General features: G+C 44.0%; 1 protein-coding gene and 1 long non-coding RNA gene across 5 annotated transcripts in view; both read right to left on the bottom strand.

The window, feature by feature from the left end:
• PCNX2 (pecanex 2) overlaps nt 1-11,542 on the bottom strand; it is a 302,310-nt gene extending 290,768 nt beyond the window's left edge. For all 4 annotated transcript variants that reach the window (XM_045437338.1, XM_045437341.1, XM_045437340.1 and 1 more), the window contains exon 1: nt 11,141-11,542. In XM_045437338.1, coding sequence (XP_045293294.1) covers nt 11,141-11,293 — 153 coding nt within the window. In that variant the 5' untranslated portion in view covers nt 11,294-11,542. The remainder of the gene's footprint in view (nt 1-11,140) is intronic.
• Nucleotides 11,543-15,613: 4,071 nt separating this feature from the next.
• LOC123576464 lies at nt 15,614-19,691 on the bottom strand. The gene is made up of 2 exons (XR_006701416.1): nt 18,244-19,691; nt 15,614-15,942 (listed from the first exon to the last, which is right to left on the bottom strand). It is a non-coding gene; the product is annotated as an uncharacterized LOC123576464 (long non-coding RNA).
• Nucleotides 19,692-20,598: the final 907 nt, after the last annotated feature.

Raw genomic sequence — 20,598 nt, 5'->3', positions numbered from 1 at the left:
GGCTGGGTTGGGAAAGTATAAGCTAAGCCTGACTATCGTGGTGGTCCAGAGAGCAAGAAAGTACTCAAAACCTGCTGGGGACATAGCCAAAGGATTAAAGAACTGCTCAAAGAGGGTCTTACTACCAAATTTTGTGTAATTTGAATATCAGTAAGAATGATCATAGGAATAGATTCTAACCCATTGAATTAAAAAACATGAATCCAGGAGCACTAACCAGCACCACAAAACTACAGAGGCAGGGGAAAAAGGGAAAGGTTTTCTTTACAGAAGAATACCAATAAATAGAAAATCACTATTTTGCATCCACCACTGCAATAATTATTTTAGGCAAGAATTAATTTATGTTACTATCATTAAGTGACAGTTTTGGGGGAATACAGTACTATATACAGCCTCTAGGTTTCCCCTCACAGGTAACTTATTAAATACAAAGGGGAAAATAGGTACCTTTATAATAGAGAAATGTAGGCGATACCACCCTAACCAGTGACCACACTTAACAGCCCCGACAGTGGGGGGGATGATATCACAAGCGAGCCTACAATGTTCTTCAGGACAAGGATACGTTACTTGGGCAGATTTCATGCCAGAGTAAGCATAATCACACATCTAATCTCGAGAAATGATCCAAAATATCTAAATTAAGGAACATTCTGCAAAACAACTTTCAATGCCACCAAAGAAAACAAAAGGGCTGGAAGAACTCCTTCTGGAACAAAGTGCAATTATGAGACGTGAAAACTAGAAGCAATGTATGATCCTTGATTAAATTTTGGTTCCAGAAAAACAAAACAGAAATCCCTAGTTATGTAGGGCACCACTGGGAACACAGGAGACTGCATCGGAATTATACATTAGATAACAGCATTACAGCAATAAAACTTCTTTTGCATGCGATAACTGTGTGGGAGAATGTCCTTTTCCTTAAGACATACCAGCTGATGTTTTTAGGAAGAAAAGGTCTCGATGCCTGCAACTTATTCTGAAATGATACAGCAGAATCAAAACTATGTAAACATATAAAGAGAGCGATGAAGCCAATGTCGGAAAATATTCAGAACTGGTGAAGCTAAGTGAAGGGTAAATATTTTCATTCACTATTTCTGCAACTTTTTTATGCACAAGAAATTTTTCAAAAATAAAAATTGGGTAATAAAAAAATCATATCCATTTGACCCAAAACACACACACACATACACACACACACACACACACACACACACACACACACACCCCAAACCAAACAAACAAAACAAAAAACCCAGCATCCATGTGTCTCACTGTACTGAGAATTATATATTCAAACTCCTCATGGTCTACCCATTTTTGCTTGGCTAACTCCTTAGGCATTTGTCAAATCTCAGATCAGAAGTCATTTCCTCGGGGAAGCCCTCCCTAAATACCAAAGTCAGGATAGGGTCTCCCATCTTTACTATATATAACATCTTGTACTTGCCATATAATAACAATTGTCATTGTTCTATTTACGTCTATTAACATTTATCTGCTAACTTCATGAGGAGAAATACCAATCTATCTTCTGCCTGTTGTTTTCCCCAAATCCATCAGAACCCTGGCACTTAGTTTGCCATCACAGACATAAGTGCTGCCCAACAAGTATGTCCAATTCCTTCCTGGACACATGATCCAACTGCTCTTTCCTCTTCCTCTAGAGTTGGGTGTGGCCATGCAACTTGCCCTGACCAAGAAATCTGAGTGCACAAGTATTTGCCATTTCCAGGAAGGAGCTTCAAAAGCTACCGCCTGACCCTCACTCTCTCTCCCTCCATCACGGTGACTGGCAATGATCAGCCAGGGTGAGCAGACCCCCAGACAACCCAAAATGGAGGTTCTATTAGCCTAGGTGCCTACAAGCTTACAACGAGCAGGACTCCCAGCTAACCATGTCCCCCACCCCCTACTGATCATGTTGGACATATAATGTGAATAAAAAGCAAACTTGATAAAGCCAAAGAGATTTTAAGGTTATTTATTACATCGGCACAAACTAGCACATCCTGATGAGTGCACATGTGTTCAAATACTCAATGAAACTTAATACAAATAGCCAAATACTTGCATTAGGCTAAAGATCATATGAAAACCTAAGTATTCTTCATAGGGGACAGGTTGAACAAATTAGCCTTTACTCAAACTATGTAAACATTAAAAATAATGATGCAGCTTTTTATGTACCAATCTCCAAGATGTTCCATGAAGTGGTAAAACAAGAATACGTACACACAAATGACTGCATTATGTATACAACAAAACATTCATTTGGAAGTGTTGACCAAAAAGCCAAGATAGAAGAGAAATTAGATTCCAACCAATTTCTGGGTCAATCTAGAAACTTCTAAATGGGTCGTGAAAATGAATGAGAGGACTCCAAAATCTCTCCCTCAAAATGAGGGTGCAATACAATCCGGAATGAGAGGATTTGTGAAGATATTTGGAGGGAACATTGGTATTCCGTGAGTCCTGCATCTCTGCCTGCCATAATCAAGACAGAAAGGCTTCAGTGGGACCACTCAGAGACTTAGTGTGGGTCCCCCACAATCTGGGTGGGGGAGTGGGAAGCACAGTAGACTGGTGTCTGACTCCTTCCCAGAAGAGCTAAAAGATGAGAGACCAGTTGGCTCGCTGCTCTGATCAGGGACGAGGGGGATGTTCCTACGCTTGAGGTTGGCCTTCCCTCCCAGAGTCTGCTGGGAGAGGGCACAGGAGAAATCATAGGAGGCTATGATTTCGAGCCTGCAAGAGTTTGCTTTAGATAACGTCCAAAAGGGCTGCCAGTGTAGAAAGGCCCTGCAGAAGTCGCTGGGGTGGACTTTCAATTCGGAGAAACTGTGGAGGTGGGACAGAGATGAGGCAGCTCTCCTCGTGGAACTGCAAGGGACAAAATACCGGCACGGAGAACAGGGTCTGTGAAGGACATGGGGAAGGGCCTCGCCAGAGAGGTTCAGCTGGGGACACGTGCATCCTTGTCCCAGAGCCGGCCTACCACTGTGCCAGTCAACAAAGAGCTTTCCTGCTCATCGAGACTAAAGACGTCAGAAACATCGACCAACATGTGAGGGAGGAGTAGTGGGAAACAGCCCTCCTTCCTTGTACCCATTCCTGCCCGTAGAAATGACTGAGTGGTTGAAGCTTTGATTATCATTCCGAACTGGACATTCTGAAATCTCAGTCAAGTCTGTGTCAAACTTTTATTTTTTATTTGTTGGACTTTTATTACTTGCAAGCCGAAATCCCGGGGATCGCAACTGCTTTTATCTAGGAGTAGAGAACAAACTCTCTAGAGAACAAACCAAATGGGCAACAGAGGACAAAGAAGGCTGCTTTATGATTCAGACCAGTATCCTTCACACCAAATCTCCACCCGCCTGCATATAAAATATCCTCCGAACAGGAGGCGCCTGGGTGGCTCAGTCGGTTAAGCGGCCGACTCCGGCTCAGGTCATGATCTCGCAGTCCGAGAGTTCGAGCCCCGCGTCGGGCTCTGTGCTGACAGCTGACAGCTCAGAGCCCGGAGCCTGTTTCGGATTCTGTGTCTCCCTCTCACTGACCCTCCCCCGTTCATGCTCTGTCTCTGTTTCAAAAATAAATAAACGTTAAAAAAAAAAAAAATATATCCTCCGAACAACACACGAGAGACTGTGTGTGATGGTAGCCTCTCGAATGACGTAGTAGAGACAAGAGTCCAGGGAAATTAACTTTTCATGAGATGGTCTTTTGCACATTTTCAGTGTTTGTGTCTCTTCATGCCAACGTGCAGGACATACATGTCCATGTTGTGAAACAACGGCTGGGAGGTAAGAGTACGGGCTGTTGGGACTCTCACTCTGGTTAGGTCACAACTGGCCACACATCCTCATGCATGTTAACCACCTTCTCTGTGCCAATGCCATCAACTGTAACAGGGGAATAATGGCAGCACCTCTCTGGGTTGTGAGGACAAGATGGCGGAGTGCAGGCAAAGCTCTCACAAGAGGGCCCACCTTAGATGTGGTTGGTGAGCGTTGGCTGTTGCTACTGCCTATTCCGATAGTATATAATAATAATATAATAAATGTTACAGGGGAAAGATTCAAAAGAAAACAAGGGAGAGGAGACAGGGGGGGTTCAGTCAGTTAAGCACCTGACTTCGGCTCAGGTCATGATCTTGTGGTTTGCAGATTCAAGCCCTGCATCAGGCTCTGTGCTGACAGCTCAGAGCCTGGAGCCTGTTTCAGATTCTGTCTCCCTCTTTCCCTGCCCCTTCCCTGCTTGTGTCCTCTCTCTCTCTCTCTCTCTCTCTCTCTCTCTCTCTCTCAAAAATAAATAAATAAACATTAAAAAAACAAAAAAAAAGAAAATAAGGGGAAAATCTGAGTACCATTAAGAACTAGCCCATTTTTTTTTTCTTCTATAAGATGTGGGAAAGACAAATGGGAATATGGTTGGGCAATACTTAAAAGTAACCATCTGAAGAACCAAGAGGTTAAAATCAGAAGAACAGCAGTCACTTGACAAGCATAAACTTCCCTACACATAAATAAATAAATAACACCAAGGGCATTAAAGTATTAGACATTACAATTGGAAAAAAAATATCTGAGGACAGTGGCATCCAAATGTAACTAGGTACTAATTGGGAGAAATCTCAAAAAGCTCTCAGGGAAGTGGAGGTGGGCTGGGAGACATAAATTTAACCACCAGAAAATTAGTCATGAGCTTGAAATACTAGAACAGAAAGAAAGGGGGAAAAAGCACTATTTTTGGAGGCTGCTCCAGAGGCCGACATCCCAGGACCAGGCAGATGCTGGTTCTTTTGCCACAGAGACAAAACACAACCCGCCCACAACATCCATGTGTCTGAGTGGCAGAAGGCCAGGATAAGTAGGAGGAATTTTGCAGAAGCTGTCAATCATCACTCAGGAGAGACTGAAGATGACTGCCCTGAGCTACCCCAGGGATGGAGGGGCATCCCTAGTCCAAGGGCTTACGCTAGGAAAACAAAGCCCTCATGGAGCCAGGAAGCCAGACCTTTGCACACATAGTCCAAACAGCCATTGGGAACAGCACGATTTTAAAGACAACTGCATGGGATGGCGTTGAGCCCAAATCCAGAAGGCTTGGGTCTGCACTTCTGTGGAGGCCCAGGGCCAGGAAAGAATGCCTGTAAGCATCCATCCGCAAGATTTGGCTGCCTCACCTTGAATCCCAATCTGTTTCAGGCAGGTGAGGGCAGGAAGCAGGTGAGGGCAGGAGGCAGGTGAGGGCAGAAGGAAGGAAGTTCAGACATGCCGGTAAGTTATGGGAACGCACAGAGGTTCATGCATCTCAATGTGTGAATGAATACGCCCCGGAGGTAAAAGCACCAAAACACAAAGTATGGTCCATGTGCTCCAACAGCAAAGAAAGCCTTTCTTTCAGGGACATCTAATATAAACGCTAGGACTGACCATGAGAGGGAACCTTTGAGAACAGCAGCCGGTGAAGTAGCCCAGCAAAGTAACAACAATCAAGCCAACGCGGCCAGGCCTGCTGTGTCAGGCTGGGCAAGCTGCATCTTGCACAAAGGCCTCCAGCTGACAGGATCCAATGGTGGCTGGAGTCTAGACCCCAAGTCCTGAGCCAGGAAGAGGTGGCTTTTTGAACACACCATCTTCCCATAATTCATGCAAAGGCGTTTGATACGCTAGAAGTGGGAGTGGAAGGAGGGATACAAAGAAATAGAAAACCCAGGGAAAACTAATTATGTATCCAAATGGGTAAGTGGCTACAGACTACAATAGGAGAGTCCCCCACCAGGTGTAACAAGACCCCCTAGCAGGCATGGTTTGCTGACTTGCTATCTAGTGCGATACTAGCACATGATAGGTAATCCCATTTGTTTCGTTTTGTTTTGTTTTTAATTTTTCTCCTGCCTCTTTTATTTCCCAATGTATGTTTTCATTGATCTCTTAAGAGTTCTTGGGGGGGCGCCTGGGTGGCGCAGTCGGTTGAGCGTCCGACTTCAGCCAGGTCACGATCTCGCGGTCCGTGAGTTCGAGCCCCGCGTCGGGCTCTGGGCTGATGGCTCAGAGCCTGGAGCCTGTTTCCGATTCTGTGTCTCCCTCTCTCTCTGCCCCTCCCCCGTTCATGCTCTGTCTCTCTCTGTCCCAAAAATAAATAAACGTTGAAAAAAAAAAAATTAAAAAAAAAAAAAAAAAAAAAAAAAGAGTTCTTGGGGCTGGAATGGAGAACAATAGCCTCAGGCAATGCATGGTCTGACCTTTGCAGAGGTCTTTCCTTCTGCCTTTCCTGGTTGCATTGGGTCAGATTCCCATGAGTGAGCAGCACAGTCATAGAAGAATCTCGACTATAGCTACTTATTGAGAGGAAGCCACGGAAGTGGGTGGTAGGGAGAATATCGGACTTGGAGTTCTACTACCTATGAGCCTAGAGGTCTTGGGTAAATCATTTTATTATTTTTTTACTTTAATTGTATTTTTTAAAATTTACATCCAAATTAGTTAGCCTCTAGGGCAACAATGATTTCAGGAGTAGATGAGTGCCCCTTACCCATTTAGCCCATCCCCCCTCCCACACCCCCTCCAGTAACCCTCTGTTTGTACTCCATATTTATAAGTCTCTTATGTTTTGTCCCCCTCCTTGTTTTTATATTAATTTTGTTTCCCTTCCCTTATGTTCATCCATTTTGTCTCTTAAAGTCCTCATATGAGTGAAGTCACGTGATTTTTGTCTTTCTCTGACTAATTTCACTTAGCATAACACCCTCCAGTTCCATCCATGTGGTCGCAAATGGCAAGATTTCACTCTTTTTGACTGCCAAGTAATACTCCACTGTGTATATATACCACATCTTTATCCATTCATCCATCGATGGACATTTGGGCTCTTTCCATACTTTGGCTATTGTTGACAGTGCTGCTAGAAACATGGGGGTGCATGTGTCCCTTCGAAACAGCATACCTGTATCACGTGGATAAATGCCTAGTCGTGCAATTGCTGGGTCGTAGGGTCGTTCTATTTTTAGTTTTTTGAGGAACCTCCATACTGCTTTCCAGAGTGGCTGCACCAGCTTGCATTCCCAGGTAATCCCACTGGATAATCATAGCAATTAGAAATGAAGTGGTTCCTACCAAAGAAAGTCTCTAACACTAAATTAAAAAGCAGAACTGGAAACAGCAAGTCTGGCAAAAAGAAAAGGAAAGGGAACATAAAGCTATAGTCCTAAAATAAAAGACAGGCTTTCGGTTTGTGAAAATCATATACAATGTTGCCCTCCAACGGATCTTAAAGAATATCAAGTTTCCAACCCATTTTTTCCACTCTTCAACTCTTGTTCTACTCACGTTGGTCCTACCACCACCAGGATAATCAGAAGGCCACTTTTTGAGGGCCTACTGCTTCAGGGAGTTCAGATGCTCTCCTGTGTAGCAGATGTGGCCGCACAGTGTTGTGGAAAGGCCAAGGACTGGGATACAACGGGACCTCAGCGAAAATTCTGAATTTTACTACCTATAGTCTATATGGCCTTAGGCAGGTAACCTACTCCCCTCTGGATTTCAGTTGCTGAATCTATCAAATGAAACCCATACTCCCATTACAGAGGCTGAAACTGAGGCTTGGAGACGTGAAGTGACTTGCACACTCACACAATTGGTAGCGGGTAGAGCAGGGATGCCTTTGGACACTAGCCTAGTGTCGCCAGAACAGGGTCAGCATCACGCCCAGGGTATTCCTGTTCTAACGCTTCAGATGAATGTCCGTCTGTTATCTCACAAGAATAAGCACAAGCCCCTGTGTAGTAAGTGACAGTTTAAATATCTCCAATGACAAATGCATCTTTCAGTTCGTCCGAAAGAAAATCAGATCGGTAATAAATCAAAGTAAAACTCTTTCCAAATTATCCAAAGTGGCTTCGTGTTTATAGTTGTGCATTTTTTAGCATTTCCCAAAAAGATGTCAATAACTTATAAATGCTAATAAATAATCTACTTTCCACATTATCAACCAGGCCTCAGGAAACTCTAGGGCTCAGAGATAAGTTTGCCTCAATAATTAATAATAAAGTTTTAATTTACATACTCCAAGCCCCTATCAAATTGAAAGGTATGGATTCTCCCTACAGTAGAACTATCTTGGTTAAACATGTTTAAACTCAAACTGCAAAAATCAGGAAAGTTCAGGGCCCCTTAAATAACGGAACTTCAAATAAGCCCCTGCTATCAGTGAGCAGTCAGGTAGTTTTTTTGGACTAAGTTCCTGTAAGCGGAAAAAACTGAAAAAGATGTTAACAACCCCAGGCAGCCCTGAAGCTCAAAAGAATATATTTAAACCTCAAGACTTAGTAGCACAGAACCCTCTGCTGAGGAAGGAGGGTCTTTTATTGCTAAGGTCACATTCAGAGACCAGAAGACCAGGGAAACAAAGGGATAACCTGCATTTTTCAAAAGATAGGATACATTTAAAACGTAGCAGAACAACAAATGCATTCACATAAAATTATTCTATAATAGGTCAAAGCACACTGGCAAAAAGATACAAAAATTTTGGTATAACTGGTCTGATCCAAAAAATCCAATATAAGAGTAAGATGATTTAAGGTATCAGTTTTTTACTTCCTAAACTCTTGAGATCTAGCCAAAAAAAAAATTATTTTAAAATAGCATTAAAGAGGAATTTAATTAAGGGCAATTTCCTATTTACAAATACAAGTTAGAATCGAGCTACTCAATAAAGCATAATTAGATAGAAATTAAGGATTCTGATCACAGGCACACATCAAACCTTATACGGAGTTACATAAAAATGAGCCCACATACCTAAAAAAAAATCTGTAGAAATATACATTACATGTAAATATGGTTGTTGCTGAGGAGTGGGATTAGAGGTGGAATATATATTGCTTTAATTATCAGAAATACTGAAAATATACAGTGAGGTAGACAATATAATGTTGGATGGAACAGAAAGATACAGGTTGATTTTATTGCCACAAGTTTATTATATATGAGATCACGGTTAACCAAATGCAGGACACTTTGCTAGATGCACTGTGAAAAAGCAAGATGAATCGACAAAATCAAAACCCATGATCTAGAAGCAGAGGTACATGTTCCAGCAACTAAGTGCAAAGCAGAATTCAAAATGTGCTATTGTACCAACAGTAAATACAGAATGGGGTAAAGGCAAGAGAGAAGAGAAGTTAATTCCAGCTGAATGGAAATCAGGGAAACTGAGACAGAGAAGGATGGAGAGATTGTGGAAAGTAAATGATGAGAAAAGGGCAGGGGGAGGGGGAGGAAGCCCAGCTCATATTGAACAGTCACTATGTGCCAGGTACTGAGAAGCACTTTCATTCACTCATTCAACCAACCCTTGTATTTGCCCTATAAGGGGGGTACTATTATCCTTGCTCTACACACCAGAAAGCTCGAGCTTGCTCAAGCTCACAGAGCTAGTAAGCACAAGAACCCAGATTGAACCCAAGTTTGTGTTCCTCATCACCCAGCTACGCTGCCCCTCCAGGCAAAGAGAAAACACCAAGACCTACGGGCCAGGGAAAAACGATGAACAAGGTCACAGAAGAAGAAGGAAACTTAACATGTTGAAGGGCATCCATGGATCAGCCTCTGCATCTCAATGCCTTTTATACAAAAATTTACTTGCTCTTCCTGAGACATGATCATTATCACATCCGTTTTAAGGCTGAGAAAACTAAGGTTTAGATAGGTTAAACATCACGCCAAGCAGCTACTCTGCAGCAAAACAGAAATTTAGAACAGGTCTGTGTCCATTCCTGGGTCAAGCCAGACAGATGGATGGCTGTATGTGCAGTGTCTCATTTAAGCCCCTAAACAACACCGTCCATCTGGTAGTATTGTTTTTCTCATTTTACAGCTAAGAAAATGAAAAATAAGATAATGTAAGCAACTTCCCCAAGGTCATAGTACTGGTAAGAGGTGGACCCAAAATTTAACTCAGGCAGCCTGATTTCAGAGTTAGAATTCTGACCCTCTGGATAAACCGCCAGAAAGAGGAAAACAGGAGCCAGATCATGGACAGCCTCTAATGTTGAACTTGGAATTCATCAGCTGTGCAAACTCACTGAAGATTTTCGCAGGGGAGAAGATGATTAAATTTCATTTTAGGAATAAAGTCCTTCAACAGAGCTATCAAAATTAGATCCTTGGCACAGAACATTGAATAAGACATGGAACCCTTTATCTGTACAGCTTCTCTTCAGTTTGAAACATTGTTTCAATTAGGTATATTTAATTTACCCAAGAAGGTCATGATGTAGTTATTCTGCAAGCGCTCAATTATGGTAACCTATTAAAGTGGCAAGCCCCAACTAGGTACTGTAATGCTTAGTGTAAACTACATTAGATTTACCCGGTAATATATCTTCCTATAGATTTCTTTACATAATGGTGTGGAAATCGAAAGTTGAGTACTTGATCATTGAACCTGCCTTCTCAAAGCAAAACAGGAAAGGAGGGGAGGGGGATTAGAAGATGAACAACTGAAATAGGTTTGTTTTTAACATTTCATTTTGTATTTTGGCCATCATGCCCAGCTAACCAGCCAGAAGGCCTAGGATTTTCCACCTACAAAACAGGTTCAACATCCCCCGGCCACAAGCAGAGTCTGACTCATCCTGACAGTCAGCATCAATTCTTAATGAGTCCCAGAGCCCCCAAAGTCCTTTCTACTTCTTTTCCTGCCAACGAGTCCCTGTCCCCCTTTCCCTGTACTTCCTCTGTCCCCAAATCCCGAGGACCGTCCTCATTCCACCTTTTCTCTTTTCAATTGAGGTATAACTGACATACAATGCTATATTAGTTCGTGGTGTATAACAGAGTGATTCGACATTTGTATGCATTGCGAAACCGTCACCGCGGCAAGCCCAGTTACCGTCTGTCACCTTACAAAGTTAATACAATATTACCGCCTGTGTTCCCCACGCCATACATTGCACCCCGTGACTTATTTATCTTATAACGGTACGTTTATACTTCATCCCATCCCTTAAGAATCGCTGCCAGCCCTTTCCATCACGAGGCAGACACGCAGGTTGGGATGGCTTTCTCCCCTCTTCCCTCCACCCTCACGTCTCCCGGGCTCGAACCTCCCCACTCACCAGGTGCAAGGCCAGGGGCAGCAGCAGCAGGAACAGCCACAGGTAGAGGTGGCAGCTGTTGGTGAACTTGCTCTGCTCCGGGTCGTGGTACCAGCCGCCGGTGAGCGCGGCCCACACGCCCTGCCGGAGCAGCTGCAGCGCCTGGGACACCATGCCTGCTGCGCCCCGGGGCCGGCGGCGCCCCGCTGCGCTCCGCCCGCCGGTCCCCGGGCGCCCTCGGCTCTAACACCCAGGCCCGCGGGCGGCGCCACCGCCGCCACCGCTGCCGCCACCCCCTCCCCCCCCTTCCGCCCCGCGACTGAAGCTCGAGCTGCTCTCCTGCCCGGACCCGCGAACCGCGGCGCCGGAGCCGGCTGCTGCCGCGGGGCAGGTGGGCGCCATGTCCGAGGGAGGAAGGATTTTCCCATGGTGCTCAGAGGCGGCCGCTCAGAGGATGCTCCAGAGGCTCCGCCCAGCGCCCGCCCAGAGTCCCTCCACAGGCCCGCCTGCGGGGGGGGGGGGGGGGGGGAAGGATTCCTGAGCCCCTCCAGCCGCTCTGCCTTGGCTCTGCTCTCTGCCCCTTCCTTTTCCTCCCCATCGTCTCACCACGGGTGAGAAGGGCTGAAAAATCAAAGATGTTCTCGTGCAGAAGAGACCATCCAAAACACGCGCTTTTGCCTTTTCCCCTTTTGCTGCCTGCACCAAAAGGTTTATGTAACACAAGATCCTGTCACACATCACTCCTTGTAATCCGCCCCCCACCCCGCCCCGCCCCAGCACTGGCACAGTTTCATTCTCCTGAATTAACTGCTGGCCCCCGGACGTTCTCGTAGTCAGCCTAAGCCCCGCCTGTGCCTTTGGCACTGACCTTTTCCCCTCCCTGACCTTTTCCCTTCCTCCCCTCTGTTGTCCAACTTGGCACATCAAGAAGATGACCATCTTCCTGGAATCATTTCAGGAGCCTCGGTTAGACTTGTCTTTTTGTATTATGCCTAGAATATAATCCCAGTCATCAATCGACTATTCAGAACGTTAGTCTAAGTCTTTCCATACTGTTTAGATAGGAAGGCCCACTAGAAGGTACCAGTGAACTAATGATCTTTAAGGTTTTATTTTATTTTTTTTTTAATTTTTTTTTCAACGTTTATTTATTTTTGGGACAGAGAGAGACAGAGCATGAACGGGGGAGGGGCAGAGAGAGAGGGAGACACAGAATTGGAAACAGGCTCCAGGCTCTGAGCCATCAGCCCAGAGCCCGACGCGGGGCTCGAACTCACGGACCCCGAGATCGTGACCTGGCCGAAGTCGGACGCTTAACCGACTGCGCCACCCAGGCGCCCCTGATCTTTAAGGTTTTATACTGTTTTATGATTTATAGTAGATAAATTTCAAATTGTCTTCTGAAAGCAAGCTTTGGACAAGAGACAGAGAAAAGGGAACTCGCCTTGCTTAGGAATAAGCAGAGGAAGCCCTGTGTTAGTTAGGGCCTTTGGGAAAGAGCAGGGATTGGAAGGTTCCATAGTTCTCAGATATGCCTTTCCTGTGTCATCTGCCCCAAACACATCAGATTTCGTCTCTGATATGGGCACCTGTGTGCGCCCTGGCCGTGTGCTGGTGCGCAGCAGCATTTGCTCATGGCTGCCTTAGCCAGGTCCAGTAAAGGCATCCCAGCCTTCCTATGCTGAAATGAGGTAATATGAGGTCTGTCCTAAGGAGCAAGTCTGGAACATGAAAGCCCACTGGGTTACAGCCAAAGTCTCACTAGTGTGTATGCCGTCAGCCTTAACCACTTTTTAATCGACTCTGCATTCATCTGCAGGAATGACTAGCCAAAATGTAATAATTCTGCTTTTTGTATTGGAATGATAATTTTCTCAAAGCCAAGAGGATGCCTGTTATATGGCTCAATGCTTGGAACCTACCAGTGCTCCATAAATAGTTCATGAATGAATCAATCAACCAACTCCACAGGAAGACCCACACTAAAGGATCACTTTCATGTGCATGGCTCCAGGAGGAGTGCAACAGGTCCGTTCCCGCACTAAGGGAGGGCCCTTATTCATTTGTGTCTGCCTGGTTCATCAAATATTTACTGAGCACATTCTATGTGCCAGGCATTTTGCAGAAGACTGAGAAAGGGAACATCAATAAAATATAATTCTTACCATGAAGGAGTTCACAGACTACAAGAGGACTCAGGCAAACCAACACAGACTTGCAACAAAATGTTCTGTGTGCTAGAATATATACAATTGTATACATGTATCCTGTTGTGGGAGGTCACCAAAAGGACGTGATCCCTGATTGACCTGAGAGCTGGGCCAGGGCTATCCGAGGCTCTTAACCCCTCCCACACATACCCCAACCCCACCCCCATACTTGGAATATATGTTTCATTCACCATTTTCCCACTAGGACCCACATCAAGAATGCAGACTTGAGAGAGCAATGTGTTATTGAGACCATCTGGACCGTTTACACAACTGAACCAGGTTAAGGCCTGTGGATAAACTTAAGATTCTGGCGGGCAGGTGCAGATAGCTACCCATCTCGCAGCCACCCAAGACAAGCCATGTGTATAAGTTCCCTTGCTTATTAAAATTGCCACCTGCCAATCTAGAGTGGTCTGCCTCTTTCTTTGGTCTCTCCTTGCCCTCCGTGCATGGGGGCCAGTTTCAGATTTCCCCCTAGAACCCCCAAGGGTGCAAGGTCAGTTTCATGGATCATTTGAAGTTCTTCAGAATTTATCTTTGGTGGGGCGCCTGGGTGGCTCAGTCGGTTAAATGTCCGACTTTGGCTCAGCTCATGATCTCACAGTTCCTGGGCTCAAGCCCCACATCAGGCTCTGTGCTGACAGCTCAGAGCCTGGAGCCTGCTTCAGATTCTGTGTCTCCCTCTCTCTCTGATCCTCCCTCACTCATGCCCTGTCTCTGTCTCTCTCTCTCTCTCAAAAATAAATAAACATTAAAAAATGTATCCTTGGCAACAGACAGGCATTGAAAAGCTTTAAGCCTGGATGTGACATAAACAACAGTGCAGGGGGAAATGTTGAATACCTGGGACAGCAAGAATGAATGTGATATTGAGGGATTAAATGTGACTTAGGACTTGGCAACCAATTCAATGTAGAGATAAAAGAATAAAGTAACTTCCGGGGCACCTGGGACACTCAGTCGGTTAAGCATCTAACTCTTGGCTTTGGCTCAGGTCACGATCTCATGATTTTGTGAGTTCGAGCCCCACATCAGGTTCTGCACTGGTGGCACAGAGCCTGTTGAGGATTCTCTGTCTGCCCCTCCCCCATTCTCTCTCTCTCTCTCCTTCTCTGTCTCCCAAATAAAATAAAACTTTAAAAATTATTTTAAAAGAAAGTAATTTTCCGTTTGGGGGTGGGGTGATGATGCGGTGAAATTAATCAAGTTAGGGAAAAACAAAAACCAAAAAACGACGGCTCTGAATTTTCCTGGGGACTTAGCAGGGGGGTAGTGTGACGATGGTCTTTGGGGCTTAGCAGAGGTGTCTCAAGTGGGGACATAGACTTGGGGAATTCCAGGAAAGGGAGTGACAGACTCCTGGAAAAGAGTGTGGAGTAGAAAGCGTAGGGGCTGTGGATCACAAGGGTTAAAGCAGGCGGAAAGAAGGAAAGAGAAGAGGAGACCAAGGAGGGCCTGTTATCACCAAGTAACTACAGAGGGAAAGAGCAACTCCAGAAGGAAATGGTTAATCGTGTCGAGTGCTACAGAAGAGGCCAAATACAGAGTGAACATTGTCGTTAGGAGTAATCCATGCTTTCCACAGCTCCAGGATCGAAGGTAGTGACATGGGCAGATACCTCTGATTCATTCTCTTTCATAAGAGTGAGCATGTTCTGAAGAAGAAGCGACCAAAATAAGCAACTCTCTAGAGGACCTGGGGGTAGGTGTCAGCGAAGTGCTCCTTTTAACGAATTGGCTTTTAATACGGGGGAATGGGAGTCTAGGTGGCTCGGTCAGTTAAGCGTCCACCTTGGGCTCAGGTCATGATCTCACGGTTCGTGGGTTCGAGCCCTGCATTGGGCTCTGTGCTGACAGCTCAGAGCCTGGAGCCTGCTTCAGATTTGGTGTCTCCCTCCCTCTCTGCCCCTCCCCTGCTCATGTGCTGTCTCCCTCTGTCTCAAAAATAAACAGTTAAAAAATTAAAAAAAACAAAAAACACAGGGGAAAAAATAAGCATGTCTCTTCTCCACCACTCTGATTTTCTTGGGTAGCCTAAACCTACTCTCCTGGCTTTAACTATTATGCATGTGTTAGTGACCTGAAGTCTTTATATTCAGCCCTGACTTCTTTCCTGAACTTCAGATTTATATCCCCTCGGAGGCCCTCCAACCTCAGCATGTTCACACTCATTGTTCACACTCAGCATGTGTCACTCACTGGCTTCTCCCTTATTGGCAATTCTCCTGTTGCACCTTCTGTATTTTGGTTTGTTTTTTAAAAACAAAACAAAACAAAAACAAAAGATCTCACATATTTATTACTGAACCAACCTACCTGTCCAGAAGCATAGCAATAGAGGAAAATCATGTCCCCAATAAAACATGTCTATTGTTCAGGTGGTGGCGCTGTTTACAGTGTGACAGGGTACGAGCATGTGACCCTCCTGCGGCATGAATATATGTGCCATCTCCTGTGTGATCCCTCACAGACCCAGCTTGGTTCTTCTCCATCCAGGGCTTCCTCCTGGAGTTGCACCTGATTTCATTACCACTTTTCATCCAAATCCCCTGGGGAATGGGACCATTCTGCTTTTGTTTCTTGGCCAGGAATTGCTTGATCCTGAAAGTCCTGTGAGAAGACACAACCAGGAACAATCAACCGCACATACCATGATGGCAGAGAAAAGTGTGCCTTCTGTATTTTGGATCGTAATCACTTAGAACTGGGGATTTGGAGGCAACTGGGTGGCTCAGTCTGTTGAGTGTCCGACGCTTGATTTCGGCTCAGGTCATGATCTCACAGTTTGTGGGATGGAGCCTTGCGTCAGGCTCTGTGCTGATGCTGCGGAGCCTGCTTGGGATTCTCTCTCTCTCTCTGCCCCTCTCTCTCTCTGCCAAAATAAATACATAATTTTTAAAAAGAACCAGGAATCTACCCTAGATCCCCCTTCTCTCTCATCCCTCTTTCTCTTAGCACCTCATCCAGTCAATCATCAAGTCTTATCAACTTTATCTCCAAGAGACTATTACTAGATACGTTTCACTCTGTCCCTACAACCACTGCTTCGGGTGAGGTCCTGAGGATTTCTCACTTGAACTATCTCAGTGGCTTCCTGATGGGTTTTCGTCTCTCCAACTTAACCCCCTAAGCCAATTAATGTCCATCCGGGAAGAAAAGAAAAGAGCAGCTCTTGGCTTTTAAGCAGAGATGATCTGACAGGGCAAAGGGAAAAGCTGAGACAGGAAATGATGGATGATGAAGAACCTGGAGATGAGCAAAGGCAGAAGCAGGGCTCCTAGGACCGGAGGTGGTACTGTCCGAACTGAGAAGCCAAGGACTGGCAGCAGGAGACAGAGCCGTGGCAGTGCAGGGTGGAGAGAGTTGGAGCCTGGAGGATGTACAGCTGCCTCGACAAATCCCACAACAGGCAACAGTGGGGGTAGGGATACGTGAATGCCCTGACTTCTCTTCTCCAGACTTCCAATCTCTACCTCTCCCTTCCATTGACCAAACCTACCTGGAACTCATGGTGCATGGAAGCCTGGGGAATGTGGTTACCTGCATAAAGAGTGGAGCAGGTGAAGGGGAAGCCAAAGTGATTTACATAAAACGTAAATCCAACCCCTCTACCCCTTCTTAAATTTTTTTCCATCACACACAAAAACAAACAAACAAACAAAAAGCAGTTAAGGGCCCCCTGAGCCTTGTCCTCACCAAATCCCCATGACCTCATCTCTGGAAACCCAAACTACTTATATATCTTTGCACACACCATGCTGCGTCATGCCTTTCTGCTTCTGCTGATACTGTTTCCTCAGCAAGTCAGCATATGTCAACATACCTATCACACACACACACACACACACACACACACACACACACACACACACCTGTGCATGGGATTTTTATTGGGATTATAACTGAATCTACTAGTCAATTTTTAGAGAATTGACATCTTCTTAATTTTTTTTTCTTTATTTTTGAGAGAGAGAGAGAGCAAGAGAGAGCAAGCACAAGCTGGGGAGAGGCAGAGAGAAGGAGACACAGAAGCCGAAGCAGGCTCCAGGCTCTGAGCTGTCAGCACAGAACTCGGGGACTCGAACCCACAAACTGTGAGATCATAACTGAGCCAAATTCGGACGCTTAACCGACTGAGCCACCCCAGTGCCCCTTGACGTCTTCTTAATATTCAACTTTTCCGATGATGAACAAGATGTAGCCCTTCATTTATTAAGATCTTTCACTAATATTTTATAGTTTTCCATGTAGAACTCTTGTACGTTATTTATTGGCACCCAGTGTGGGCCACGATCCAATTGACTAGGGCTGAGGGAAGCAATGTAAAAACTGAAATATTAGGGAACTGAGATTAATTGGAATTGAAATACTAAAGTTTATATGGGAGCTGGAACACCACCTTTCCATGGCCAGAGGCATATCCAGGCTCCTCATCGTGTAGGAATGGCCTTCGAAGTGAAGTGTGTTTGTCTAGCCCCTAATGTAGGCCATAGAGCTGGAGAGAGGGCAGTGACTCAGCTGTGTTTGAGTCACCACAACATAAACAGTGGAGTTAGGTGCAGCAAGATGGCTTTGCAGAGCAGTAAAATTCCTAGTGTCCTTGGCTTCCTGAGGCTCTTTCCCACTGCTTCCCCTGTCAAGTGCAACTCTAAATGGATATCAGCACCCTGAGGATTTGCTCCAGCAGAGGATGACAATATGGCTACGCCAAAGAGCAGTGAACAAACATGAGCAGTCTAGAGCCCCGGGCAAAGAAAGGCTGATGGAGGCATCCACGCAGCCTGTACCTTGGTGTGCCCGCCCACTGACCCTAGTGAAGGGGTCCTTATGCTGCTCAACGGTCCATGCTCTTCATCTGCCAGTCTGCTGTCAGTTCATGGGCCCCATTGAGGCTCATTCTTACTCACTAACTATTATGGATGGAACACTCTTTGGACTCCGAGAAGGCTCTGAGTGTGGGCAAGTGGGAAGAGGTTGTATCTGCCGGAGAAATGAAATAGTGATTAATAGCATTTGTCATAGTCCTATGAGATTAATCCTCATTAATTTAAAGAGCCTCATTTATAACTATGAGCAAAAAGTAAAAAATTTTAAATTACCAAAATAATTAAAGATTCAAAAGCTAACCACTCTAAGAAAACGGCCCCCATGAAAATAGGGCACCTGAAGAAAATAATAAGAGGTCCTTAAACATTAGAATTCATATTCTCCATGAGATTCGAGGGAATATTGCATCGATTAAAAACAAAATAACAAGACATTATGAAAGAGGAAAAATTGGAAAGGAGAAGAGAATTCTGGCTATTAACAGAGCTTGTGATTATCATATACAAACAGTTTCAGAAAAGAGAGAAGGAAGAATGCTTATGAACTCATTCTATGGGGCAAGTATTTCCCTGATTCCAAAACAGATGAAGATATGACAAGAAAAGAAAACCTCAGAATATTCGTTATTCCTCTATAACAAAAACAAAATCCTCCACAAAATATTGGCATTCTAAATCCAGTAACATATTAAAAAAATATTAGATACCATAATTCTGTAGGATTCTTCCCAGGAATTCAAGGATGGTTTAACATCCCCAAATCAAGCATTTGAGGGTGACCTTAATCTGTGTGTTGCAGGGCACCACAAATGTCTACCACACTCTTGGGTACGCATTCTCAGAGCTACCAGAAAATGTGCTTCACTAAAACGAGTGACTATACTAGGGCAGAGAAAGTTATGGAACATGGGAACAAACTATGGAAAAAAGGAAAGGAAAATAAAAAAGAATTACTGTCTACAAGCTCACAAAACAGCATGCCTAGAGAATAACCCATCCAGACGAAGAATTAAGATGTATTTTGAATACAATGCCGATGACAATTTTAGGTCTATTTGAATATTTCACTTCTTTTGACTTTTTGGTAAATCGAATTTTGAAAAAGTTTGTCCATCTCGTCTAAAGTTTCTACTTTGTCAGCATAAAGTTGTTAATACCATGCTTTTGTGATTTTTAAGAGCTGGCATAAATACACAATGATGTGTGCCTTTTCATTCCCGAAATCCATTATCTGTGCCTCCTGTCTCCTTCATGGTCACTCATCAGGGATTGATCAAATTAACCAGAACAAACATTTGACTGTGTTCATCTTCTCTATCAAATTTTTGCTATTTTGTTATTTTACGTTCTCAATTTGTTTTCCTGGCTTTTATTGTATTTGAGCATAATTTGTTCTTTTTCTAATGTCTTGAGGTAGATGCTTGGCTCATTTGTTTTTTTGCCACAGTTCCTAATATACTGTTGAAACTATGTAGTTACATACAGCTAAACCTATACAGTTAAACCTATAAATTTTTCCCTAACCATTGTATTAGTTGCACTCTACAAATTATATATATATATATATATATATAGTGTGTGTGTGTTATATATAATATATATATTTTGTATATATATTCGTTATATATATATATTTGTTATATATATTTTCTTGGGCATATATATGGACATATATATTGTATATACATATTATTGTTCAGTTCAAAATATTTTCTAGTTTCCATTGGGACTCCCATAACCCATGGGTTATTTAGAAATATATTGCTTTAGAGATATGTAGGTATACATATATATGAGAAATTTTAGAATAATTCATGATTTCCCATTTAATTCCAGAGAACATACTCTAAATGATTTCAATTATTTGTTGAGACTTGATTTATGACAAAGTATATGGTCAGTTTGGTAAATCATTGTGTGTGCTTTAAAAGAATGATTTATAGGGGTGCCTAGGTGGCTCAGCCTGTTGAGTGTCCAACGTTGGCTCAGGTCATGATCTCATGGTTCACGGGTTCAAGCCCCGCGACCGGCTCCGTGCTGACAGCTCAGAGCCTGGAGCCTGCTTCGGGTTCTGTGTCTCCTCTCTCTGACCCCCTCCCCTGCTTGCTGTCTGTCCCTCTCTCTGTCTCTCAAAAATAAATAAATGTTAAAAAATAATAATAAATAAATAAATAATTGATATGCACATTTAAGATTCGGTGTTCTATAAATGTCCAGTGATTAAATCTGATAATCATGGAGTAGGTTTTATTCTATTGTGAAGAAAGTTGAGGATAAGGAGTTGGGGGGGAAGAAGGATAAGAAGGAAAAAAAAAAGAAAAAGCAGAACAGCTCTTACTTCTTTGTACCACTAGGTGGCGCTAGAACACTGCTGCCAATACAGTAAAATACAGTACACTGCCATTATTCTAAAGAGGCAAAGACTGTTTTTTATTTTTTA

Source organism: Leopardus geoffroyi, chromosome D2, assembly GCF_018350155.1.
Source record: "Leopardus geoffroyi isolate Oge1 chromosome D2, O.geoffroyi_Oge1_pat1.0, whole genome shotgun sequence".
NCBI classification, from domain to species: domain Eukaryota; kingdom Metazoa; phylum Chordata; class Mammalia; order Carnivora; family Felidae; genus Leopardus; species Leopardus geoffroyi.
Note: the sequence above shows the minus strand (reverse complement) of the source record. Positions and strands in the feature narration are given on the sequence as shown.